A 27,830-nucleotide genomic window follows, 5' to 3' on the forward strand; every position below is an offset into this window, starting at 1 on the left:
ATTTGGTGCTCCGAGAGTTGCAAATAATGATCTTCAGTTATCTCTTGATCTATAAATGTTGGACCCAAAATATGCCCACCTATGACACCACACCATACATTATTTGATTGGTACCCCTGCGTTTTTATTTCGTGTATTTGTCGAGGATTATTTAAAGACCAATATCGCGTATTTTGTCTATTGCAACCCTTTCTTGTAGTGAACGAACTTTGATCAATCCATAAAATGTTTTTTGGTGAGGGGGCTTTTTTTTTAGGACATTTTGAAAATTGCTATAACTTTTTTATTTATGAAAATTTTCGATTCGGATAAAAACACGATTAGGGCAAATTTTAAGGCAGATGCAGTGACGTACTCAATTTTTTCTACAGTTCTTATGTTATTTGTAAATTATAGTTGGCTATGCTCTGTTGCTGTGTTGAAAAAAGACGGAAATATATGGGATTACTGGGAAATGCATATAGCTGTTTAGTTAGGGACATAACTTTTATTCTTTATTGAATGGTTATATAAATATTTTGCATGTGTTGTTCCATTTTTGAAAATTATGGGCAATCTTTCAGAAGGGCTGAAAATCGAAAAACGCCCCATATCTCGGTTGATAGCGAAGATATCGCCATGCGGTTTGAACCTTAAATGTTTCTTCAAAATCGAGCCCTTGCCATGTAAGTGGATTTTGCCCTATAGTTCAGCAATAGATTTTTTCTGTTAAAACACCCTGTACAAAGTGTCTGAAATAAGGTCCCTCTACCCCTTAACTCAGAAAATTGCATAGTTCCATCTCTTATTTTAAATAGAACATCCTATATATTATTAAATTTTAGGATTCTCATTAAAATTTTAGATGTATTTCATGTGTAATGTCCATTTCTTTAAATAAATAGCAAATATTTTAAAAATATATATTTCTAAATGGTGCAAAAACTTGTGTGAAGTTTGTGAACTATTTTCATTATTTATGGATCCACTCTCGGAGATGGCATAATGTAGTGAGATGAAGTGCTCCCTTTTTTATGTACAAATTTCAGCTTTTTTATTGAATTATGAATTTACATTTATTCTAGCTTCTTGTAATTGTTCTCGTTCTATTTTCTTATGAAAAATATAAAATCAAAATTTTTTGGAGCTTAGAGAAAAATTTTGAAAAATATTGTTTTATATTTAGACTTTAATTAAAGATTTCCCACTGGCTATATATATTTTTCATTTCGTAGCTCCTAAAATCATTAAAAAAAATTCCTATAAGGTAGCCTTACTTAATAAATTTTGGATGGATTCTTTTATTGTCATTTATTGTGTGGATATTTTGTGGATATTTTTGATACGTCGCGAATAAAAATAAAATACAGAAATGAAATTAGAAACAACGTAAAATTCCAATTTTTCCAAATGGAATAATTTTATCCGATATGGCATTAAAAGAATAAAAAGACATGTTCGATCCTTTCAAAAATTGTTTTATCAGGATTTCTGCTGTGGATTTTTCTCTTGATATTCTGCTTAGTTAATGCGATATTTTTGTTGTTTTATCAGGATTTCTGCTGTGGATTTTTCTCTTGATATTCTGCTTAGTTAATGCGATATTTTTGTTGTTTTCAATATAACAATTATATAGATCGATTTTTTCATTTGCTTAATACATTCTGATTTTTTAATGAAAAAAATTGATTTACCCCATATGAATGGAATGCCCTGTATATACAAAAAATTATGATTTCAAAAATTTAGATAAAACTATGCAAGTTTTCTATTTAACATTATTTCGTACACATTCAGCTTATGTTTTTTCTTCTATTTCACTATAGGAGATTATCTTATTAAATAATGAATTAAATATATAGAAAAAAAGTGCAAGTTAGCAAGCAACGTGGTAGTAGCAGTTACTAATAATAATTTTGAAGATCCAGTTTTTGGAGTTTTTTGACGTTTTGGTAAGTGGTCTAGTAAAAATAATAATTTTAATTAATTTATTTTATGAGCAGTAACTTTTATGATCCAATCAATGATATTTATGGTTTCAGTTTTATTTCGGCACTTCAAACCGCCGTTTCACAGAGGCGAACCTTCTGAAGGAAGCGTTTTTCGACAACCTGTATATAGGCTTTTTTAAAAATTGCTTCCCATTTTCATTTCCTGTCACAATGTGATTGACTTCGATCTGAAAAAGTGCGATAAATAGTTTTTTTTGTCTAATGAGAAAAAAAAACGCAAAAATATTTTTGCGTGCGTTCATAAAGAGATAAAAATAGTTTAAAGTGGAATTGTTTACTGGAATGTGACGTCACCGCGAACTTGACCGAATCAGGCCAACGAGCTGACATTAGCGAAGAAAAAAAAGGAGAAACTGAAAAATCTGTTAAGTGCGTATTTGGAAAAAATTAATAGCCTCTTACCAGGTAGTCTGATACATTGGTTATAGATATCCGCGCACCTGTATTTGTGTACGCGCCTCGTCCGTCGTGATTTGCAATTTAAATGGCGGCCGATGAAACGGAGACCCGAAAAAAAAATGCAAATGACGACGCCGTGCCATAAACAAATTCCCGGGTTCGTCGTACGAAAAGTAAATAAATAAATTTCGTGTTAGTTCGTCGGATGATTTTTTGGCCCAATTCCCGATTCCCGATTGTTTTTTTGTAGCATTCCGTGCTAAAGTTTCAATGTTCTTAACCGTGCCAGTGTATACTGGGAGTTCGAAAAATGGACAGAGATATTTAAAATTTTCTAACCATGGATCCGAAAATGCAATTTTCAAGAGATATTGTTTTAAATTGGAACAAAAAAGGAACGGTGCGCCGTCATGCATGCAATGAAGCCGACGGCCGTAATTTTCTTTAATATTAAAATTTTCGAACTAATTTTATTATATCAGAGAATTAAAAAAAAAGTTCATAAAACTGCTGGAGTCCAAAGAGTTGTACTTTTAGTGGCTTATTAGAAGTAAATAATAAAAATTGCCACAAAGTCAGTGGCGTGACAATAATATTCCTTAAGATAACCCCGGGGACGGCACTGGAGTGCAACATTTTTATCTAGTTAAAGCAAAATAGATCATTTGTCCTTATAAATGACGTTGCCATATTTGAACAAAATCGGACAAAAAATATTAAATATATTGTTTTTGTTTTAACACTTTTTTTTCGAAAATATCTCGGTCTATTTTTCGAGCACCCTGCAAAATACATTGCTCATAAAGGTAGGCGATTTTGTAAATTTTATTCGCAGATAAAGTGACATATCAGTTGCCCGGCGCGTCCGCCAAAATTCAAGTATCGATTTTTCCCTCATTCCTGGTGTCTTTCGACTTGCAGATCCCCTGACGGTGCCGTCGCTGACGGAACTGGCCGCGAAGTGTGTCGCGTCGCACATTCCGTTCGAGCTGGTGGAGCATGTGTATCCGCCGGTACCGGAACAGTTGCAGCTGCGCATAGCGTTTTGGAGCTTCCCGGACAACGAAGAGGACATACGGCTCTACTCGTGTCTGGCGAACGGGTCCGCGGACGAGTTCGCTCGCGGCGAAAACCTTCACCGTAACCACATGGTCAAGGACCCGTTACAAATCGGTTAGTTTTGGTTAGACCAAACCACCATCCGAAATTGGTACACTAGATTTCACACGTCCATAAGATTTCACGTATTTCTCATTGATTTTACTGAATTCACCGATTTTGAAAAATATTATTTAGATTATCGGGGATTTTTTTTTATTCCATCGCAATTAAAAAAAAGTAAGTAATGGAAAAACGGACCGGGACACTCTTTTTGAAAGAATTTTTGATTTTTTTTCTTTTAATTTTGTTTCCTACTTCACCAGATAAGTCTCGAAAAGTTGTGGTATTCCGCAGTGCTTGGAGTCCTTTAAAAAATAGGCTATAAATCGTGCTATGACCCAGAATTGCTTACCTTGCCACCAGATAGGCGATTTAATTGAAAAAAAACATTTTTACGTTATTTTTTACGTCATTAGATAATCAAACAAGGATCCAACAATCAAGTTAAAATGTACCCTAAAATATGAATAAAAAAACTGATCAAAATTTAAAAAAAGTTAAATGTTGGAATGCATTTCCACTTTACGACTGGTAATTAACGTAAAATTGTCCTTAATTCACCAAACTAAATTTGACTTTAATATTTAGGATGCCAGATTTCGCATTTATATTTATTACTCTTTTTCCAATACGGTCAAAAGTCACATGTTTGACATTTTTCGAATATACCAATACCAATCGCGCCGCCATTTTTAGGTTTTCATCTGTCGGCGAGCGTACAGCAGGGACGGTACAATACCGGCAACCCGCCCACACACAACGTGGCGGTCACGTTCGATCGTCGTCGCATCTCCTCGTGCAATTGCACGTGCCAGTCGACGGCTTACTGGTGCTCCCACATCGTGGCCGTTTGTCTAACCAGAATCCATTGGGTAATTCGCAGTATTTTTAACGCACATTCCCTGAGATTACAAAATTCCATATTCCCATGAACCATGACTTGGATTAGTTACTAATCTGTAATTTCGTTATTTCAAGGTCGCCTCCGGAAGACGAAGGGCCCAGAAACGACCGAAACACACTACTTACGCTTGCGCGTCTTGTTGCCATAGACGTAAGTAGTCTGTTTCGTCGCTTCTGCGCCCTCCGTCCTTCGAAGGAAATCTTGAACAGCTAATAACCGTCAATTTGAAGCAGAGATGCGGTTTCTGCGATGCCAGATTTTAGAATAACCAAAAAACTATTTTGCTTAAAATTTTTTTCACACACTGATTTGATTTTTGGTATATTTTTTCTTTCCATTTGATTTATTGTTTTTGGAAAGGCTGTGTTTATGCACTAGCGAAAAATGACTCAAATTAAAAAAAAAAGACAGAAAAGGAAGAAGCTAAAATGGGGATTAGGGGATAAAAGTTAACCGTATGTGTTATTTTATCACCCAATAGCCACTTGTACGCAACACGTGTGTCCTAAGCGACGTAGCTAGGTTAAGAATCTGTGTTTTTTGTTATTTCAAAATCTTCTCTGCACGACGGAGGACGCAAAAGTAAAGAAAATATATATACTGTAAATGGCCTATAGGTGTAAGTAATGTATTTGTATTGCTATGTCTATTATTATATTTTTATAATTGTTTTTTTAAAGCTGGTGTTTTTTATATTGAAACAAAGTAAAGCAAATCTTTCTAAAAAAATTAATGCAAAGGAAAGGCAGTATGAAATCCATGTTTTCGGTATTTTCAAATACATTTTCTCGGATCTTCTGATGGTAAGAGTAATTTTTGGAAAATCGTTTTATTGATAGTTTGAAAAGAATTTTCCAGTACTCTATTTCACATACATTCAATTTATTAGGCTATTTTTTCTCTCTAATCGAATTGTTGGTTTTGGAAATCTAGTGTTTATAAGAAATGAAGCAACAGTCTAAAACAAAGACACTGAAAGAGAGAAAAGAGATGAGGTAGCAAAATTTCAGATTCCCAACTGTTCAAGTGCATCCCACACGTGTGTCCTAAACCACCTAGTTAAGTAATTTTGTTATCTCAAAATCGGCTTTGGATGACGGAGGGCGCAGAAGTAGCGAAAATACGCTATGAATGGCCTATAGATGTGAGTAGTGTATTTTCATTGCTCCTACGCCCTCCGTCCTCGGAGATCTTGAGCAGCTAATGAACGTCATTATAATTGGGGGTGATTTTTCTTTTTTTTGTCTTATATATAAGCTCTGTCTTTGGAGTTTGAGTTAGCCAAAAAAAAAAGTTACTCAGAATAGTATGCAGAATATCCAAGATGAAAAAAAAAGAAATTTTGGAGGACAGTTTTATTGATTTCCATGCTTAATTTTAAAACTAATTTTGCATCAACACTTTTCATCTACATTTCTTATCTAATTTCTTTTCTCTTTGTTTTATTAATTTTTGCAAAGATGGCGTTTTTTTCACTGAAACAAAATCGAACAAAAATTCTAAGCAACTAAGACAAAGAAAAGTGAGTACGAAAGAAGTGAAGGCCCGACGAAGTTAAACTCCAATTCGGGTTCTAAAATGTTAGCGGCTCTATTTTCATAATTTAACGTAGTTCTCTGCGACCTGGAAAAGTCAGTAAATCGTTAAAGGATCGGGGCAAAGTCACAAAACTTTCTCAGCGTCTGTTGCTTTAACGTGCCCTTTTAACGCAGCCCCACCTGGTGACCCTGAGGGCGCCCGTATCGGAATCGTTATCCCGGCTGCACCGTGAGCAGCTGCAGAAATTTGCTCAATACCTGATCAGCGAGCTACCTCAGCAAATATTGCCGACTGCGCAGCGGTTACTCGACGAGCTGCTAGGCTCGCAGCCCTCCGCAATCAATTCGGTATGCGGGGCCCCGGATCCAACCGCGGGCGCTTCGGCGGCCGACCAAACGTCGTGGTATTTGGACGAGAAAACGCTCCACGACAACATCAAAAAGATCCTGATCAAGTTCTGCGTGCCTGCCCCCATAGTGTTCAGCGACGTCAACTATTTGAGCACGGTGGCGCCGCCTGCCGCCGCCGAATGGTCCTCGTTGCTGAGACCACTGCGCGGGCGCGAACCCGAAGGCATGTGGAACCTGCTCAGTATCGTCAGGGAGATGTTCAAGCGGAACGATCGGAACGCGGTTCCGCTGCTCGAGATCATCACCGAGGAGTGCATGGCGTGCGAGCAGATACTCATCTGGTAGGGACGGCGTGGTGGGGAGAGAGTTTTTTTCTTTGCTGGGCAAAAGTCAAGCGGAGAGCTTCGCTCTGACCGTCGTTATGGATGTCGAACCTCGAAGGAAAATGCAAGTCATTGGCCGTCGAGTTGTGAATTTTACGATACCCTTAGTTTTCGAATTCAAGGGCAACGTTTGGTCAAAATGTGGCATTTGATTGGTTGTACAACTCTATCTCGAAAAAATATTTAAATTGTAATTATAACTGAAAAACATTGAAAAAAGGCATCATTTCCAATATGAGATATTGTATAGTGTGTTTCACGGCTATATGTTTACCGCCAACGGTAAACTGCATTTGGGGAGTTTCATAAGAGGCGATGCTCTATCGATCTAAAATATTTTGTTCGCTGCGACGTTGCCGCTTATTCAAAAAAGTAGCATCGCCATTGACATTTTAATTAGTGGTTTTCGAGACATTTCGACCAAAACATAGTTACAATTAAATTTTTATTCCTGTGTCACTGGAGTAGAAAATTAAAATTTTGAACGTTGCTTGGGGAGGTAGTATAATTTTCTTCTTAATATCGAAATTAGTTCTATATCATACAGGGTTAGTCACAATTAATGATTTGCCTACGGGATATAAAAATGGTGAAAAGTGTATGTTCTTAAATGGAACACCATATCATCATGTATTCTTTCGAATGATGTATCATGGAAAACACTATTCTAATGTTGTTTTAATGAACTTGTTTATAATGCTTAGTTAATGCAACCACATTATAGATAGACCATTCAGAAAATTTATTGAAATGAATTCTGATTTACACCATATGTACAAGAAAAATTTCGTCAGAATTTAGCCTACTTAAAAATTAAAATTGCCCATATAAAAATGAATCCAATTTTTTGCATTAGGTGTTCGAAGTGTTCACCATTGCAGTCTAAACACTTTAAAATCCGTTGAAGTGGACTGAGCATAGTTGATATTTTTCGTCCGGTCTCTCCAATGTATTCTTTTTTTTTATATTTATAATATTTGAACTCGATTTTAAGATATTTAAGACAACCTATATTATTAAGAATATGAATTCTTTGGGTTTGCATATGTATTGACGGAAAAAATCGCGACCGCAGGTGGTTCAACACGAAAGTGGCGCTGCTGAGCGGCGGCTCGAGTCACGGGGGCAGCGGCGGCGGCAAACACAACAACATCAACAGCAACACGCACGCGTCCCAACACGCAGGCTCGTCGCTGTGCGACGAGGTTGTCGTATTATGGCGTCTCGCCGCCCTCAACCCCGGCCTCGCGCCCTCCGAACGCGACATGCTCCATAACCAGTTCACCACGTGGCAGAATAAGATCAAGGAGAAGGTGACCAAGTGCCGCAACACGACCGCCACGTCCACATCGAGCTACTACAAGAATTCCAGCACGCTGAAAGCGGACTTCGAGATCTTCACCGGGTTCCGGCCCGCGATCGAAGCGTGCTACCTCGACTGGGAGGATTACCCGATGCCCGGCATCACCTACACCTCAGACATTAACCCCATGTACCATTGTCCGTTCACTTGTTTCCGGCACGGGCCTGACAGCAGCCGCGGCGAGACCCAGGTGACGCAGGTTAACTCGAGCAAGGCGGTGCTCAACTGCGAGCCCCTCCACGCGGCTGCGCACTCGCACCACCACGCCCACCACCGTCACCATCGGCACCCGTTTCGAGCCCACCATCGTTTCGATTACGTCAACGTGATGAGTATGAACCCGGTCGAGTACCCGCCCCATCCCCACCTCTCGCAGCTCGGGGAACGAGACGGCAACAGGTCGAGCGTCAGCAGCGAAGGCTTTTGCGAGGTAAAGGACCCCTCCCAATTCCGTCCATTTTACTCCAAACTTTATAATACAAAGAAAATGGATAGAATATAATATAACACTGCGCTTATGTACTCGCCAAGCCACTTCAGCGATTATTTAATCTCTGTCTTCAGTACAGCCGCATTCCTGAGTCGTGGAAAACTCCCAGAGTTTGCCCAGTTCATAAGAAATCAGACAAGAATGTCATCAGTAATTATAGACCCATCTCGATAATATGGTTCCGCGGTTTTACCTTCCTACCGCGACGACTAGTGTCTTGAAGTTCTCTCCCTTATATAATATGTGCAACGTTTCCAACCGTACTGTTGTGACTAGTCTTATTGCAATTTCGTTGCCTTCGCAGTTGATTAATTTCCTTCATTAGTATTTTTCTTATGTTCATTTTGTTGCGGATCATCTTTTTTGCAATATTAGTGTATTTGGGTGGTGGTGTTTATATTAAATGTTAAATGTAGCTGGTGTTCTCCTGCTCTATAATTGGGTTTGATCCTGTTGAGCAGTGTATGTAAACAAATAAACAAATAAATACATAATAAGGCTATAGACTAAAGACACAGCAACAAGAGGCTTATTTATTATGAAAAAGTCCAAAAACTAATCGTGTAAAAGGTTCGATATAGCAACAAGTTCATCGTTGTGATTATGTCCGTTTTTTGTTTACTTTTTTTGGCGTGTTTGTGGAAGAAAGCTAGTAGGTTCAGTAAGTATATACCACTTTTTAAACCGAAAATTGGACGCAGAACAGACCTACTGGCGAGACGCTACAAAGGGTCTCTGTAGAAAATTTTAATTTATTAAATAATAGATTAGTTAATTATATTAAATTTGTTCAAAATGTGTTTCATTCGCTTGGAAGATGGACGACGACAAGTGAACTGCTACAACGACTATTTTTGTAGAAAAATGTTTTCGAATGCAGACGGCATAATTCTGCTACACGTGAGCTGCTACAACGATTGTCTCTGTAGAAAATTTATTACGAAAACCATGTAGGCGTTTTGAGAAAACATTACATTTGTGTAAAAAGTTATTAAGTAGATGGTTGTGTTCCAAGGTGAATAATGACATGACTCTGCCACAACGCCTGTCGCTGTAGAAAATTTATTATGGAAACCACCGCTGATAGATTGTCCGTTTCTAAATTTTCCGGCATGATTCACCACTTGTTAAACCGAAAATGACACGCAGAACAAACCTACTGGTGAGACGCTACAAAGGGTCTCTGTAGAAAATTTTAATTTATTAAATAATAGATTAGTTAATTATATTAAATTTGTTCAAAATGTGTTTCATTCGCTTGGAAGATGGACGACGACAAGTAAACTGCTACAACGACTATTTTTGTAGAAAAATGTTTTCGAATGCAGACGGCATAATTCTGCTACACGTGAGCTGCTACAACGATTGTCTCTGTAGAAAATTTATTACGAAAACCATGTAGCCGTTTTGAGAAAACCTTACATGTGTTTAAAAAGTTATTAAGTAGATGGTTGTGTTCCAAGGTGAATAACGACATGACCCTGCTACAACGCCTATCGCTGTAGAGAATTTATTATGGAAACCATGTTGGTGTTTTGAGAAAAATTAAAATTTGGTTTAAATGTTATTAAGTAGATCGCTGTTTTCAAATGTGGGCGACATAAACTTGCTGCAAGTAAGCTACTACAACGACTGTCTCTGTAGAAAATTTATTAAGCAAAACCTGTTAGCGTTTAAAAAAATAAATTTGGTGAAAACGTTATTAAGTAGATCGTTGTTTTCGGAGGTGAACGGCATAATTCTGCTACAACGACTGTCTCTGTAGAAAATTTATTATGAAAACCAAGTTGGCGTTTTGAGATCATTTTACATTTGTTTAAAAAGTTATAAAGTAGGTCTTTGTTTTCGAATGTGGACGACGCAAACCTGCTACAACGACTGCCTGTGGAAAATTTATTGCTAAAAACCATGTTGCCGTGTTGAAACGATGAACGTCTCTGTAGAAAATTTGTTGTTTAAAAAGTTATTAAGTCGATCAATTCGCTTCCAAGGCGGACGACAACATAAACCTGTTGCAAGTGCACTGCTACAACGACTTTTTGTGTAGAAAATTTTCTGTAAAGGAATTACGAAAACTTTGTTGGTGTTTTGAAATAGAAAAGGCTTATGTCTCTGTAGAAAATTTATTATGAAAACCATGTAGGCATTTTGAAAAAGGTTTACATGTGTTTAAAAAGTTATTAAGTAGATGGTTGTATTCCAATGTGAATAATGACATAACCCTACTACAAGTGAACTGCTACGGCTGTTTCTGTAGAAAATTTATTACGGAAACCATGTTGGCGTTCTGAGAAAATTTTAAATTTGGTTAAAAAATTATTAAGGAGATCGTTGTTTTTTAAATGTTGGCTTTATAAACTTGCTGCAATTGAGCTGCTTCAACGACTGTCTCTGTAAATAACTTATTATGAAAACCAAGTTGGCGTTTTGAGATTATTTTACACTTGTTTAAAAAGTTATAAAGTAGGTCGTTGTTTCCGAACGTAGACGTCATAAACCTGCTGTAAGTGAGTTGCTACAACAACTGTCCGTAGAGAATTTATTACAAAAACCATGTTGGCGTTTTGAAAAAATGTCAAGTCTGTTTAAAAAATTAAGTCGATCGTTCGATTTGATGGCAGAGGATAAGATAAAGCTTCCGCAATGAAGTCATTACAGTGTAGAATATTTATTGCTAAAAACTATGTTGCCGTCTTGAAACCATGACCATCTCTGTAGAAATTTGTTGTTCAAACAGTTATTAAGTCGTTCAATTCGCTTCCAAGGTGGACGACGACATAAACCTGCTGCAAGTAAGCCGCTACAACGACTCGGACTCGCAGGAGGGCGGCGGCAGCGACTCGTCGAGCAGCAGCAGCAGCCGGGACAGCAACACTCCGCCCGCGAGGCAGAACAAGGTCGTCCCAGGCGACGCGACTCCTCAACAAGCCACGCCCATACCGGGAACATCGAAGGAGCGGCGCGACGTCCCGTGGACGACGCCCGACCCGGACGATGAGCGGAGGCGGCGCTCGAAGGACGAGTCGGCGTCGTCGTCGGACTCGCCCAATTCCGGCGACGAGTACAGCGTCTACTTTTACAGCAACGGCAAGGACGGGGGCGGCGACGCTTTCGCCAATCAAGGCGACGGCGGCGCGAGGAGCGACGACTGCGACTCCAAAACCGATCCGGACCCGTTCGCGGGCTTCCGCAAGGGCGACGACCCTTGGGACGTGCTGTTCTCGAGGGCGGAGGGCTTGCACGCCCACGGACACAGTCGCGAGGCCTGCATCCTAGGTAAGAAATGCGCCCCGCCCCCTTTGTCCCTTCACAACGTTCTAACGACCGCAGGAGTCAAGCTGGCCGAAGAACTGCTCGCCAATCCGCCAAACTTGATGATCGAGATCCCGCAGGCGCCCAAAAAGAAAGGCAAGAAGCAGCAGGTCAACCCGGCGACGCACCAGCTGAGCGTGCTGGCGTCAGCGACGCTATCGAAGTGCGCGTTCCTCTGCTCGGTACTGTCCGAGAACAGCGAGCACTTTCATTTGGCTTTCCGCGTCGGCATGTTCGGGTTGGAAATGGCCCGGCCGCCGGCTAGTACGAAACCGCTCGAGGTAAAGCTCGCGAATCAGGAAACGGACCTCGTTAACCTGCTGAAGAGGTTGCCGCTCGGCCACAAGGAACTGAAGATACTGCGCGAGAGGGCAGAACACATCAAAGACGGCACGCTGAAGTCGAGAGGCGAGGCGATGTTGCCGATCATGCTCGCCAGTTTCGTATTCGACGCGTTGGTGATACCGTCGATCGTCGGTCGAGACCGTTCGAAGATCCTCAACCTCCGGATGCTTACCGACGAGCCGTTGGCGTTCGAGGCGGCGGTCGTCGCGTTAGGTCTTAAGGCGAACGTGTCGGAGGCGGACCACCCGTTGCTGTGCGAGGGCACGCGACGTCAGAGGGGCGAGCTCGCCATAGCGTTGCTCACGTTCTACAAGGACGACTCGTACAAGATCTGCCGCATCATGGAGAAGCTGCTCGACCGCGAGGTGCACCAGCTGCTCAAGACGCCGCTGCTCAGCTCGTACTACTCGAACAACCCGCCGATACGGAGCCAGTACCACCACATGAAGCGGGACGAGCCGCCCGACATGATGACGCCTCTCGGACCTTTCATCCCCCCGACGGAGATGGTCACGCCCGAGGCTAGTAAGTTGGGGACGGGGGCGGGGCTGCGAAGTTTTGCGAAATCTAGCTTTAGACGAGACTATGAAACAGTTGCGACATCTGGTTACTTTCGCAAAATCGATTAAATCACAGTTACTAGAGCAGCAACTTATGAAATAAATTTTCAGAAGGTTCATTTAACATACGCATGCGCGAGATTTAAAATCTCGTTTTTTACCGGTGATTGCGACATTAAACAACCAACATGTCTGCCACTCAATGTTTTCTTAGAATATGCCCAGAATTCATTAATTATTCTGGGAAAACGAGTTATGTATGTGCAAATCGCCGTTTACAAAAAAAAAGGCGTAAAGGGTAGGTTAGGGTGTGAAAAATACATTATTTTCGAAAGTATATTCGGTAGTTACCGTCGCAAAATGATTGAAATTCATTTTTTGCGAATGTTAAAAAATACATCCAAATTTATATTAATTTATTACTGAAGCTATTGAAGATACTTGTAAAAACGGAAGAGAAAAAAAAAAACAAAACGCACTCACGCAGGAACACATTTTAGGAAGATTCTATTTCCAAAAGTTGATTTTTTTAAATGCATTTAAGTTTAAGTTAGTAAATTCCTGTGACATAGAATTGTATAAACGAATCGCTTTGAATGTAAAGGATATCTGAAACAAGGAGGTATCATTAGTTCTATTCCTAACCTTTACAGGATGAATGGAGCCCTGAAAAAAGGGATAATCTTTGATAATCTGGATTTGACTATATTACAGTACGTGTGCCGGATTAATAAAAAGTACCGGAAAGTTTAAATATAGTTAAATTTATTATATATATTTAAATTTAAATAAAAAAAACCCTAGGTATTGCATAAAAAAATTTACAGATTTGTCAAATCTGGATTAATGAACGTTTATAATAATAATAATAATAATAATAAATACATTTATTGCTTTGCCAAATGTACATATTATTATACTACAGAATATTAGATGGTACCACTTTTAAGGCAAACAAAAAGTGTAATAAAACGCAGACATCCAGCAAAGTCAGACACTGTTCAAGCCCCAATTTAATGTAAACCAAATTACCCTAAGAAGAAGAAAAAAAAGAAATCAAATAAACAAAATTATAGTTTTTAATAATGAGAGAAGTTGCAGGACAAAGGAGAAAGGAAGGGGTAAACAGCAGAGTGGTTTTCCGATACAGAAATTATTGTGTTCCAAGAAGATATTTTTTATACTGGTTTTTAAAAGTTTTGGTTGATATTGTTAATTTGAAACGACTTAAATTAGATGTTGTGGTATTCTCAATATAAAATTTCTTCTTAGATTCAAGTCATGAACATCTGTAGGAAAAGTGATTTTGTTAAAAAGATATTCAGGAGATTTATACTTAATTAATTTAAAATAGAATGTAGCATGGTGTAACTTAAGTATGGAGAAATGATACTGTGGACCAGCACCATAAACAAGCCGAAAACATGAATTTTTATTTTCTGGATACGATATTGGTCAGCAGCGTCCACTCAGGTTGGGTACACATCACAGCAATGATTGAACTGTGACAAAATGATGGATCCACCAAGCAGTTTCTTTGTGACAATCGGAAGAAAACATCTATGACTGTATATTAACTTTAAATTCCCATATGCTATTCTCAATTTCTTTGTAATGTGATCCTTGAACCGCAGCCCAGGGATTAAGATCAATCCTAAACTTTTTGATAGATCCGAGTATGGTATAGGAGTGTGATTAATTTTTATGATCATTTTGCTTTTGGCATTATGTACCTGGGAGTCATTCCCAAAAACCAGCAACGACGATTTAGTTGGATTTAACTGCAGTAGATGATCGGATGCAATTTTATAAAAGTTTCTTAAATTAGTGTTAATTTTAGTCTCAGATTTCTGAGTCTCGTCAGCGGCAGAAACCCTTTGCAAAGTTAAACATGTAGACTGTATTCAACAAAGGACCCAATATGCTACCTTGTGGTACACCTAACTCAATGGAGGGTGGTTCGGAATACACATTGTCGCAAAACACCTGGTGAGCTCTATCGGATAAAAACGAATTTCAGAAGACGCGTGCACCTTCACTAAGCCCAGTGTAGTCTAACAAAATTCTGCCTTCATCCAGTGCCTGCAGTAAATCATCAGTAATATGGATCAAAACTCTCCCACAACTATAATCTTTTCTAAATCCAGAGCTAAGAGTTTTCTAATTTGCCTATCAATTATTTTTTTTATAACTTTAGACAGAGTAGGATGGATGGTAATTGACATCAGTTGTTTAAATTAAATTTGGAAAATAAGAGTTCAATTCGTTTATGACATGGATTATAAAAGGACAGAAAAACTGTATTATTGTAAATTGAAAATGTAGCTCTTGATTGACATTTTCTCATAGAAATTGGTTAATTCCTGATCTGGCATTTTATTATTGTCGACAGAGTTTATAAAAAACTGATTCAGATCATTGGAATTTCGCAAATTATTTGGTAGAATATTTTCTTTAGACTTGGTTATATTAATTTTTTTTAATTACGCAGATACGTTGTTTTTTTTCGCGATGTATCGGTGTAGTGGTATAATTTCGGAGTTGTTTATGATATTGATAATGAGCAGGAAGTTTTGTAAGCTTATTGTTATTATCGTTTAGAGGGTTTGGTCGTTTCAGACTGCTGCAGCAGGCCGCATAGCTCGACGAGTGCCGAAGTCGAGCAAGGCATCGGCGCCATGTCGATTGGCGGTCAGCCAGGTCAGATCGCGCCTGGTACCGTGCCCAGGACCAAGGAGGGTCGGTACAAGAAACGCGCCTACCCGTCGATTCCGAACCAACCGTCCGAGGCGGGTGCCCATTTCATGTTCGAATTGGCCAAAACAGTGCTGACCAAGGCGGGCGGTACCAGCAGCACTTCCCTGTTCACGCAGGCGTCGACCAACACGAGCCACCACGGACCGCACAGGGCGCTTCACATGTGCGCGTTTCAACTAGGCCTGTACGCCCTCGGTCTGCACAACTGCGTCAGTCCCAACTGGCTGAGCAGGACCTACTCGTCGCATGTGTCTTGGATCACGGGTGAGTCCACTGTTGAACATGAACCTCTCTAAACTTAAACCATTTTGCTCGGTCTTAGGCATCTTGGATCCAGTTTGAGGATATCCCTTTCAAATCTTCTGCGTCCTTGGTCTCCGGGACGCCATTCTAGTATTCTCTATAGCCCAGTTCAATTTTAAGTGTCTGACTCTTTCGATCACATCGATAACGTGTCCCAGATATTTGTAAGATGTTCTGTATTGAATTTCTCTTCCTTCTATGATTAGGTTACAGCTGTGGACTATGTTTGTCATAAATTGGACCTTGACAATGTTAATTTTAAGCCTACTCTTTGGGAAGCGAATAGCGGAGGGAACGATAATCGAGGCAAATCAAACTGACCGACAAACCATTTTTTTTCCATAACATGACTTTTTTCATAAATTCTCACTTATTCTTCTGAAATTCTGATTCATCTTTCTGGCTTATTTTTCCGAAATTCTTACTTTACATTCTAATTTAACTCAGAAATTCCGGCTTATTTTTTCAAAAATTCGGATTTATTTTTGAGAAATTCTGACCTATTTACAGAAATTCCGACTCATTTTTCCGAAATTTTGACTAATTTTTCAGAAATTCTGTTGTATTTTGCAGAAATTTTGACTGTTTTTTTCATAAATTCTGACTTTTTCAGAAAACCTGACTTATTTTTCATAAATTTTGATTTATTTTCCAGATATTCTAACTTAACTCATTTTTTCAAAATTCTGACTCATTTTTCAGGAATTCTGTTTTATTTTGCAGAAATTTTGATTTTTTTTTTCATAAATTCTGACTTTTTTCAGAAAACCTGACTTATTTTTCAGAAATTATGATTTATTTCCAGATATTCTAACTTAACTCAGATATTGACCCATTTTTCTGAAATTCTGACTTATTTTTCAGAAATTCTGTTTTATTTTGCAGAAATTTTGACTTTTTTTTTCCATAAATTCTGACTTTTTTTAGAAAACCTGATTTATTTTTCAAAAATTTTAATTTATTTTCCAGATATTCTAACTTAACTCAAATGTTGACTTATTTTTCAGAAATTACTCAAAAATTTGCTTTATTACACTAAAACCTATATTTTATTTTTGCTACGCAATTAATAGTTCATTTAATCAATGGAAACTAAATTTTACAATGATCTTTTCTTCAAAATTGGAAAATTCTAAGTTTTAAAAATTCTAGAGGGTCATTTTTTTAAAAAAATAGGATCGATATATCTGATTTTGGAATTCTTACAACTTTATGTTTGCGAAGAGATGTTTATCAGCACGCAAATGTCAAACGCCCAATATGCAATCATAACCTCACTTTTCGGTTGTCGTTTTTCCAATCCTTCTTAGCTTGTAATATCATGAACTCAATATAATAAGCTATAAAAGTGTTTAATAACGTTTTAAATCTTTTTAATAAACCCGAAGTAATCAACTCCAAGTATCGGTCACCTTGAAATGGACTTTAAGCTTTGAATAATGTTAGTTGAGTGGGGGTTATATGACATAGTGGGTCAGCATATGAACGTCCCGACGATCGTTTGCAGGTCAAGCGATGGAAATCGGCGCTGCCGCCATATCGTTCCTTATCGACACTTGGGAGGGGCACCTCACGCCGCCAGAGGTTGCGAGTATCGCGGACCGCGCCTCCAGAGGTTGCGACATAAACATGGTGCGTGCTCGCCGGTTACGGTCGTCCATATTTCCTCATTCCCCGAACGTTTTTAATTTAGGTCAGCGCCGCCGCGAATCTGGCACTGTCGGTACTGCCGTACGCGCACGCGCTCAACCCGAACGAGATCCAGCGCGCCATCTTGCAATGCAAAGAGCAAAGCGACGAGATGCTCGAGCACGCGTGCCACACCGTCGAGTCGGCCGCCAAAGGGGGCGGGGTCTATCCCGAAGTACTGTTCCAGGTGGCGAAGTACTGGTACGAGCTGTACGTCAGGCACACGCCAGGCGGCGAGCAACTCATAGACAATGACATACCGCACGATCCGTTACTCGACGCGCACGCGCAGCTCGTCGCGCTCATCGAGCAGCCCGGACCACCCGATGGACCGCCCACCGCTACCCCGGTAGTAGTCACAACTGCCCCGCCTCCCTATCCTGTAAGTAATAGTAATCATAATTCTAAAAGTTTAGAATTAATTTTCACCAAATAAAATAGCATTCAGGAACAATTTCTCATGCATAATTGAATCGGTGAGTTAGAAAACCGTACGAGTCCAAAATCAGCGCTTCCGGAAAATGACTAAAAATCTTTTAACATTGAAACTAGTCTACATATGATAGATATCAGCTGGCATAGAAAAGTTTTGGGTCTCGCGGTTTGTTTTTTAACTCAACCCCCTATATAAAAAAAACTAATCAATATTTGTTGATTTTTTTAATGTCTATTCGGGACAAACAAAAAATACATTATCAAAACAGACATCTCAATCATCATTTTCAGAATTTGTGGTATTCCATGATGTAATGTGAGAATAAAATTCCAAGAATTCACCGTCATATACGTCAATACCTTCTTGATGCCCATTTTTTTTTCGTTAATTGGTACAGGTCCTTGATGTGCCTTATCATTGAGCAGAGGTGGTCTGTTTAAACGTCTTTGAGTAATTTAAAAGTAGGAGAGTGTAAACCATCCATATACTTCCAGGTTTTAATATATGCTGGATTAACACTTTCATACAGGAACTGACGCTAGTTTTCGTTAGTTCTTAAAATCATTAATGTCAGTGTGTACAGCGCAAATGATTTCAAAACGTCTAAGGTGTTTCTTATTGGTAGGTTCGAAACCTACTTGCTCTAAACCACCATTGTTTTACTTAAAAACCCTTTTTTTATTTAGCAGCTAACCCAACAGGGGATAATTTCGTCAACTATGCGAGTTGAGTGCATAAAATCCTGAAAAAGTGATGCCCCTCACCACCTCGCCAGAAATATTTCGATTTGTAAATAGATTTAGTCCTTGTCTGTCGGTTAAGGCGTTTGACTAGAAATCAAATTCTTACTTACTGCAAACCACCAATGTTTTGCTTAAAAATCGCAACTATGCGAATTGAGTTCATAAAATCCTTAAAAATTCATGTCCTTATATTGTTAATTTTTTTCACATCATCAGAAATGTTTCTATTTATAAATGGATTTAGTCTTGGCCCGTCGGCTAAGGCGTCTGACTAGAAATCAGATTCTCCATTGCAGCGTAGATGCTTCTTATTGGTTTATTCCTCTGTTTATGATAGGAAAGCCAAATGAACTTTTAATTGTGTGCTGCACTATACATGGTGTGTGCAGTGTATGTTTTTGTACTGATTTTATTTTCGTCTAAATTTGACCTTGCAGTACCTATGTCGAGTACTGATATAGCATCTATCTATCTATTGCAGCACGCGGCACCGCCCGTCGGCATGTACGTCAGCCATTATAATTTCCTGCCGCATCCGCATCAAATCAGTTACGGCGGTCCCATCCATCCGTTGCACCCGGCAGCGGCCGCGGCGGCGGTGACGTCCGCGCCGCCCCAACACGTCCAGATGTACCCGTTCCCGTATCCGCCGCCGCCGCCCCAGGGCGCGCCGCCTCCTTTCAACCAGGTACCGACGTCGTACCCGAACATCCCGCCCCCGTCCATGCCGCAGCAGGCGCCGTTCACGAACGCGTCTAACCAATACGTCCAGCCGCCGCCGGGGGTTTACACGAGCCCGCCTCCGGCGGCGCCGCCGCCCCCCCAACTGCAGTACTTCGGGCCGGCGGTGACGCTCGCGCAGCCGATGCCGCAAGGCTTGAGGCCCGCCCACCTGTATCCGCAACCGCCTCCAGGTAAGATTTAGACCGCAGAAGGGGCGGGGACTTATGGGAGCGCGAGGTTTAATAAGAATGATAATAAAAAGAACACAAGTCAGTCTATAACGGTGACTACTTAACCATAGTAAATTTTATTGATGCCATTTATAATTTATTGAGAAAATATCGGGGAAAAAAATTATGAAAATCATAATATTAAAATACTGGGGAAAGTTTTTCCGTTTTAGCCATAATTTTCATTATTTTTGTTAACTTTCGTCAATAGTGCGACGCATCTATACACTTTTCAATGTCATTCTGCCTTATTTATATTGAGGATATTGAGGAGATGTTGAAGAAAAACATACAAAAATGTATACAATGTTCTGGGAATTTAGCTATAATTTTAAATGTCATTCTGCTTTGTAATTTCTATTGCGCAATAAAAATTGCAACATTTAAAATACGAGAGATATTTCCATCGTTCCACTTTTAAATGTCCTTTCTGTGAATTTAGTTATTATTTTTATTATTCGGTTAATTTTTTCAATTTTTTGCAAAGTAATGTGTAACATATTTAAATGCCAGTGCCTTACTTATAATTTCCATTGGGGAAGTATTGAGTTAAAATAATAAGAATAGTCGCAACGTTAAAATACCATGGATATTTTCAATTTTCTGGAAATTTAGCTATAATTTTTATTATTTTGTTAATTATCGTCAATATCGCAATCTACTTCCGTAATTTTAAATGTCATTCTGCCTTAAGCGTAAAAATTAGCAACATTAATATACGAGGAATGTTTTTGGAATTTAGTTATAATTTCTATTGATTTTTGAATTGTCGTAAATATTACAACGTAGTTTTCAACATAATCTCTATTTAAGTAAATACAATTATCCCGACGATAAAATAATTTTTTATCGCACATACGCGTAAGTTGTTTTTCCAAATATCAATATATGGAAATTATCCCAGAATCCAGCGGACGAATAGAAGGCCCCTTCTCCAGGGTTAATTTGACGAATAGTAATGCGCCATCCTCTTTCAGTAGGTCTATCAGGCAGGCATAAACACGTCAAGACTTTACTGCCATCAATAGCAGAACTTTGGAAACAATTCTCGTACATTATGTGTAAACCTGAGATCTTGATCCGTCATCACGACTAAATCGTTTATGATTTTGAATACTTTATGAAGTTCACGAATTTCACTCTTCCAATTACACCCGATCGACTGGTGTCGTCGATCGTTCTTGATCGGCTTTTTCGTTGTAAAAAGGTATGGCGCCGCCGCCCCACCCCCAACAGGCGGTCATCCGGCCGCACAGGCCTCAGCAGCTGAACCAGACCCAGCTGCGTTACCTGCTGACCGCGTATCGGGTCGGCATGCTGGCCATGGAGACGCTCGCGAGGAGACTGCACGACGACCGGCCGCAGGCCAAGTACGCGCGGAACCCGCCCTACGGCGAAGACGTCAAGTGGCTGCTAAGGATATCGAAGAATTTGGGTGAGTTCGCCGCGACGCGTCCGGCGTGTAACCCCGCCTCCTCGTCGCCGTTTATAGGTTCGCAGTACCTCCACCATTTCTGCGTGTGTACCGTCAACTCGATCGTGAGCCCGTTCGTGCTCCACGACGTCGCGATAGAGGCAGCGCAGTACTTGTCGCGTAACAACCCGGGCCTGGTGATGCAGCACCTGCGCACCGCGCTCACCCCGCTGGTGAACAAGTGTCAGCAGATGTACATCCAGTGCATGCACCAGAAGCTCTACCACCTCACGCCCGCCGACTACGAGGATTTCGTCAGTATCGTCTGCTCGGCGCGAGCCGCCTTCCAGATCACGCCCGACGGTTCTGCGCAGTTCAAGGAGTGGCTCGCTTCAATCAGGAGGTGAGGCCCCTATCGCGCCACCGAAAGTCTATTTTCGCAAGTAATGAAATGAAACTTTTGAAATACTAAATTAAAAAATATATTTTTTTGGGGCTATATATAAAATTTAAACTAGTTTTTTCGTCTAATAATACAAGAAAATGTCATTTACTCATATTTTCCGTGGGGCTGATTTTTTTTCTTAAACTGTATGTAACAAATTGAAACCCATTGGGGTAACTGTACTGTAACAAATAATATTAATAATAATAATAATGGTTTTACATGGAAAAAAAATAATTGATAATATTTTTCCTTCACGTTTTGGAGGAATGATGTTGTTTCATGTTCGATATAGTTGCTTCAAAATTGGGGCCTTTTGACGTAAGAGCGATTTGAATACAGTCTTCCGCGTTTAATCGATTTCTGTTCTTCATTTTTATGTTCATTAGAGTGGAAAAGCCTTGTTCGCACAAATATGTTGTTCCAAATGGTAACAATTTTGCAACCGCCTCTTCTAGTGCAATTTTGAAAGCCTTTGCAGCTTTTGACATCCAAAAAGATTTGGTTTACTCACATATTGAATATGTGCTTCAGTATTAGATCGAAGTTTAAGAATTCCTTCTGCCAAACCTCAAGGTTCTTCTGGTATCATAGCAATTTCACATTTGAAAGGATCTACAATCCAAAAACTTCGACTTTAGCAAATTAAAAATATAGCAAATTAAAAATTTAACTTTCTACTCACAAAAGTTTCATTTTTACCCCATTTGGGGTAATTTACCCTGGTTATCAACAGACCAACGCCCACTAACAGACTACAGTCAATCAACAATTATCAAACAAACAAAAAGGAAAAAGAACACGGGCATAAGACACAGAGATTCAACTATGTACTAAACTAATAAATTAACATGCTAGTTTTTAATAATTAACTATACTTAAGTTCTGCAAATAACACCAAAAAATATGAGCAAATGCAATAAAAATTCTTTATTGTTATGTAATACTAAAGGATATTGACAATGGGTACAATTAAAGGTATATAACATTTGGCGACAACATATTTCACACAATAAAAGACAAAATTTACATCAGTTGGTAAGTTCAAGACAAAAAAGATCCACAATAAAAAATTAATATACAATGTTAGCGCTAAAATTTCCCGACCTGATATAGACGCAGCTACAGTATCACGATAAAACTTTGCCTTCTTTTAAATATATATCTTAGTAGGCTACGAAAAAAAAATTGAAGTCTTGCGTCAATTAGTTTTTTATTGACAGCATTTTAAACAAGACGCGTCCATTTTAGAGTGTGGGTTCCAACAGATAGATCATCCTGCCTATAGTCCAGATGTGGCCCCCAGCGACTATTATTTGTCTGGATATTTGAAAAAGGACTTACGTGGACGGCGGTTTAACGACGAAGTTGAGTTAAAACAGGCTGTTTTAGCTCATTTTGCATACAAACAAAAAAAGAATATATTTTTAAAGGGATTGAGTTGTTAATAGAGAGATGTAATAAGTGTATTAATTTAATACTTTGTTTCTTTCATATTCAGGCCGGGAAATTTTGGCGCTGCCATCGTAAATCCTTAGAATACTATTATTCTTTCTTATGATATTCTTCTATGCTTTTGATTTTTTAAAAAATTTTAGATGGTATGGATGGTATATTTTCAATGTTTTCGCGGATTTAGATGTAGGTTGTTGTTGGTTTCAGGTCGAAGTCGTGCAAAAAGGACCTGTGGGCGCAGATAAACGCGGCGCTCCAGGCGAACTCCAAATGACAAAGGCCTGATTTAGGTACCCAAAATGCGTGCAGCTATCGTAGGTTATCGGAGTGCCCCGACCATCTCGACGTCCAGCAACAGCCGCAGCCGCAGCAGCAACAGCAACAGCAGGCGGAACCTCGAATGCAACTGTGCACTTATCATCCGATTTATCTGGCGAGTCTGTACGCGCAGGCGCCGGAAAACGGCGGTGGGCGGGACGCGTGGGAGGGCACCCCACCTACCCAAGGGTCCTGGTCGCGCGGCTCCACCTCCCCTACCAGTTGACTTGGACTACAACGTCGCGATAAGCAATATTAAACACGCTCGCTCGGTTTAGTCAGTTGCGTTTTCCGGGTGGGGGGCGGGGACATTTTTGGGTTGCCTTTTCTTTTTTTGCTCGCAAATTGGTTGTCCGACTCTATGTGTAGGTGTGCTTGTCGAACATATCAAAGGTATGTTGAGGTCGTCGGGGTAGCGGTTTGTTTACCCTCGTTTTCGCCTGTATTTTCGGAAATTTCTGCCGTGAGGCATTTTTTTGAATGACTTCGGCGTAAAAAAGGTTTTTTTTGTCGAGCTGTCCACAACTTCTTGGTTTTTGAGGCGTTGAAGCACGTCCTATCCTTCTTTGACTTTTCGTATTTTTAGGTCCTTTAGATTAGAATTTAATATTCCCAATTTTTATGGCGAAAATCATCTCTAGTTTCCTATATAAAAATACGTGTCCAGAAACGCTTTCTTTCCGATGTACAGGGTGTTGAAATTCTAATGGAAAAACGATTTTTTTTATCCTAATCTTCAAACCACTTCACATTCTGTACAACAGGCAAAAGATGTTTTTTGATGCGCGAAATATTTTTAAAAAATAAATATTTTTTACGAACAAAAAACCCAACCTAAAGTTAATCTGATACGAAGGTCACCGGTAAATATTTCTCAAAACATTTCCCATTTCGTTGCTTGAAATCAGCTTACAAAATTAAAATTTCAACACCCTGTATATAGCAACGTTTCCGGATGCTTTTATATACGAAACTAGAGCTTAGAATGTGCCATAAAAATTGGTGCATTAATTTCATAACGAAAAAATGTATTTTATGTTGAAAACGAGAAAGTTGTGGGTCCGAACGTAATCGCGGCGCGGCAACCCCGAAAACGACGTATATCAAATACGTCACGTGTCAAAAGCGCCAGGACCGTATCCCGCAATTTTGAGCGCGACCTATTTTGCGAGCGACAGGCCGGAATCCTTTACAGCGTCGGAGTCAAATTTTCGGTTTGTTTTCGAAGCGGGGGGGTGACTCGACGGCGTTAGAAAAAATAACTATTATACGGGGGCTGCCCCAAAGTCGTTTCTCTTTTAGCGTAAAACAAAAAAAAACACAAAAGCCAAAAAAATTACTGTTCGAGAAAGTGCTCAGGTCTTTACCATCTCTGCCTTCACATAGGTAAACATTATTTTAGGTATCGCCGCCGTAGGGATGGGCGACAGCCGTAGCCGGTTCCGTTCTACGATAGTTTCCGAAGTTTTAGTTTGTTTTTTTCCCATTTTCCGTCGTTTGAAGAAAAATAATGTGTAGTAGCATCGAAAAACTAATGAATATATTATAAATATTATAAAGAATTTTAGATTTATATTATAGTTAGCGTGTTTATAAATGTGTCGACGCGTGAATGATTTTTTTTCGTTTATACGGGGTGTTCTCGAATTGAGGGGACCCGACTTCGGCCGACACAGAGCGTCCAACTTAAACAAATGATAAATTTTGTAAAAAATGCCCGCCACTGGCTTCCCGGGAAAAAACCAAAAGTGAAAAAGTCAGTGGCGCGCGTCGATTTCCCGCGTTCCGAGGAAACGCCCCGTATATATATTTGTATTTTTTTCGGTTTTTAGTTCTGTTACGTGTTAAACGCTCGGTATAAGTAGTCGAACGGTTTTTTCGTGTTTTTACGTTTCGTAAGACTTGGACCGAAGGCGCCCTCACAATCGGCGGCAGCGGGAAAACGAATGAAGCGTAGCGACGCGAACGCGCGGTTGGTGAGGGTCTCTCTTTTTTTTTTTCTCTGAACGCAGCCGACGTTGATCTCAATGACGTGACGACGGCGGCCGGATTCTGCGCGCGCCAACGGTCCGCTGCAGGGAGGGAGTGGCCCGGATAAATATCAACAAAGCGATAAAAAAAAAAGAATAAAAAAAATGTAAACTCGTGCCTTTGACTTGAAAATTTTCCGACGGTAGGTGTCGCCCATATATATATGTGTGTGTATTATATATTTTTAGAAAATTAAAATCGGCCGCCGTGCCCTCGCGCAGAGTCCGGCCCTGCGACGCGCGCGCACACGCATACACGCACGCCACGCCCACAAGTTTTCGGCGAGTATATATACATATATAAATATCTATCTGACCACGCGTTAGTTTTAATTGTTTTTTTTAGTATGTTTTTTATACACTGATGTGTGTGGGTCGCGTAAATCGCTTAACATTTAAGGAGCAGTAAATCTGTTATACTCAATGTTCCAATATTTACATTTTCATCGTTACTGTCCACCCGTGTATATGGTAAACCTAAATACATACATTTTTCGTATCATGAGTGGCGAGTTTGATTTTTCCTCACCCCCACCCGTATGCCACCTTTTGGCGGGGACACGTGACGTCAAGTCGTACTTAACCAAAATCTGGACTGTCACGGGCGGGCCTCGAAATGAACCGGTTTTTACTAGGCGAGACGAAAAAGAAAACAATATTTCAAAGCATAGTATATGGAGCAGAAGTATGACCAACGACAAGAGCAATAAGTGACGAAATGAAAACTGTCTCGAATTGGATTATATGAGGTGATTACAAGTCTCAAGAACTGATAAAATAATAACTGCAGAAAGGAAAGGAAACTAATGGCGTTAACAAAGACTAGAATAGGAGACTGGAACGTAAGAGACCTGGGGAGGACAAGAACGTTTGACTTTGAATGGAAAATTTCGATAAGGAAAAAAGAAGAAATGGATTTACATATGAAAACCTGTCACCGCTGCGTTGGTTTAGACCGGAAAGAAATTTGTGGAAACAAACATCAGCAAGCACAAGTAAAAGCATTTTTGTAGCCAACATAAAAAACGGATATTCAGTATGCGAACGCGAGTCATTTCAAAACTCTTCTTACCGATAAGACCATATAGCTAATAGGTAATATAGGGGCCCAATTGATGCCTCTTAGGTGGGATTGATATTTTTCTACTTTTGACGATCTGTCCCCGGCCATCTTGGTTATTGAATGCCTCAAGGTCATTAGTCAAAAGCGAGATTTTAAATCTCCCTGATGCGCATGTCAAATGAACCTTCTCAATTTTTTTTTTTCGGAGTTGCTTTATAATCTCACACATCACTGACAATTCGGCAATTCGACAGTCCTAACCTTTCAAAATCTAAATAAAGAGATTAGCAAGGATGCAGATGTCATGTGTGTGGAATTATATTAAAAATTGTGTCCGTTACGCCATCTGGTAGTCAAAGATACAAAAACGTTAGTACATGGATTACTATATTATTGTAACGCCCCTTCTAACCAATCAGGAATAAACATCATTGTGTCAAGCAACCTTTCTTTTCATATCCCAATCATAATAATTTCATCGCAGGTAATTATCGGCGCGTAGCCTGTCCCCAAATTCAATTCAATGATGCGTTTCACAAAAAACTGTTGGGCAGCCTGTCCCCACTTACACTCTAGTTTATTATTTTCCATGCTTTTATTGGGTACGTCTACTATGGACACTCGCCCATTGGCGATATGCATCCAGGAATTTCCTAGACTCCAACGAACAACAATAAAATTGTAGTTCCATGCACAGCAAAATCAATGTGCGTTATCACTAAAGGTCATGGTTTATCAATTCTACGCCACCACAGTTCGTCTTAATATCTAACATTACACTATACCTTAAGTACAACTGGGAAAAGGATAGGACAGACATCACAGTATTGTATGGTTTGTATGTTTTAAGAATTTGTATAGGAATTATCAAATTTAAAAAAATGTATAGAGACACTACAAAAATATATATATAGAAATAGTCTATTATGCAACAAGTGCTGTAAACGGCATTTGACTCACGAGTTTATTTCACACGAGCGGAACGAGTGAGATAAAGAGTTTACCCAACTTGTTGCATACTATACTTTTTCTACCACCGCCATGAAAAAAAAATACAACTCGACAAATTGAAAATAAAAGATTGTCGGATTACTAGCTTTCGTATCATTGAAACAAAATATTTGCTAGTTGCCATTAAACCTATTCATTTATCGTTTCGATCGGTTCTCTTATTGTTGTCTCTGTTTAACTGTGTACGTTAGACAGAGAAAGATGGAATTTTGGATATGTCATATAAACAATGGAATAAACACGATTTTAAAACGTTATGTTACTTTAGAATTGATCATTAAGTAGTTTATATAAAGAAAAAGACTGTAATTGGAAGAAAAATCATCCAAGGATAGAGCTTTTAAAAAGAATAAATTTTTAAGATCATATAAGCAAGAAAACGCAAGTCCTAACCTTCAATGTTATTTTGTTTGTAC

The 27,830-nt window shown here is 39.4% G+C and overlaps 1 protein-coding gene across 1 annotated transcript in view; it reads left to right on the forward strand.

The window, feature by feature from the left end:
* LOC132700456 (zinc finger SWIM domain-containing protein 8 homolog) overlaps window positions 1-25,852 on the forward strand; it is a 29,650-nt gene extending 3,798 nt beyond the window's left edge. Inside the window, exons 2-14 of the mRNA XM_060667782.1 lie at window positions 3,312-3,563; window positions 4,248-4,423; window positions 6,168-6,685; window positions 7,803-8,520; window positions 11,346-11,856; window positions 11,911-12,762; window positions 15,417-15,818; window positions 17,365-17,489; window positions 17,551-17,928; window positions 19,207-19,639; window positions 20,886-21,113; window positions 21,171-21,495; window positions 23,200-25,852. Of these exons, the coding sequence (XP_060523765.1) occupies window positions 3,312-3,563; window positions 4,248-4,423; window positions 6,168-6,685; window positions 7,803-8,520; window positions 11,346-11,856; window positions 11,911-12,762; window positions 15,417-15,818; window positions 17,365-17,489; window positions 17,551-17,928; window positions 19,207-19,639; window positions 20,886-21,113; window positions 21,171-21,495; window positions 23,200-23,266 (4,985 nt within the window). The 3' untranslated portion in view covers window positions 23,267-25,852. The remainder of the gene's footprint in view (window positions 1-3,311; window positions 3,564-4,247; window positions 4,424-6,167; window positions 6,686-7,802; window positions 8,521-11,345; window positions 11,857-11,910; window positions 12,763-15,416; window positions 15,819-17,364; window positions 17,490-17,550; window positions 17,929-19,206; window positions 19,640-20,885; window positions 21,114-21,170; window positions 21,496-23,199) is intronic.
* Window positions 25,853-27,830: the final 1,978 nt, after the last annotated feature.

The sequence above is a fragment of the Cylas formicarius genome, unplaced genomic scaffold, assembly GCF_029955315.1.
Source record: "Cylas formicarius isolate icCylForm1 unplaced genomic scaffold, icCylForm1.1 PGA_scaffold_4__25_contigs__length_36172078, whole genome shotgun sequence".
In the NCBI taxonomy this organism is placed as follows: domain Eukaryota; kingdom Metazoa; phylum Arthropoda; class Insecta; order Coleoptera; family Brentidae; genus Cylas; species Cylas formicarius.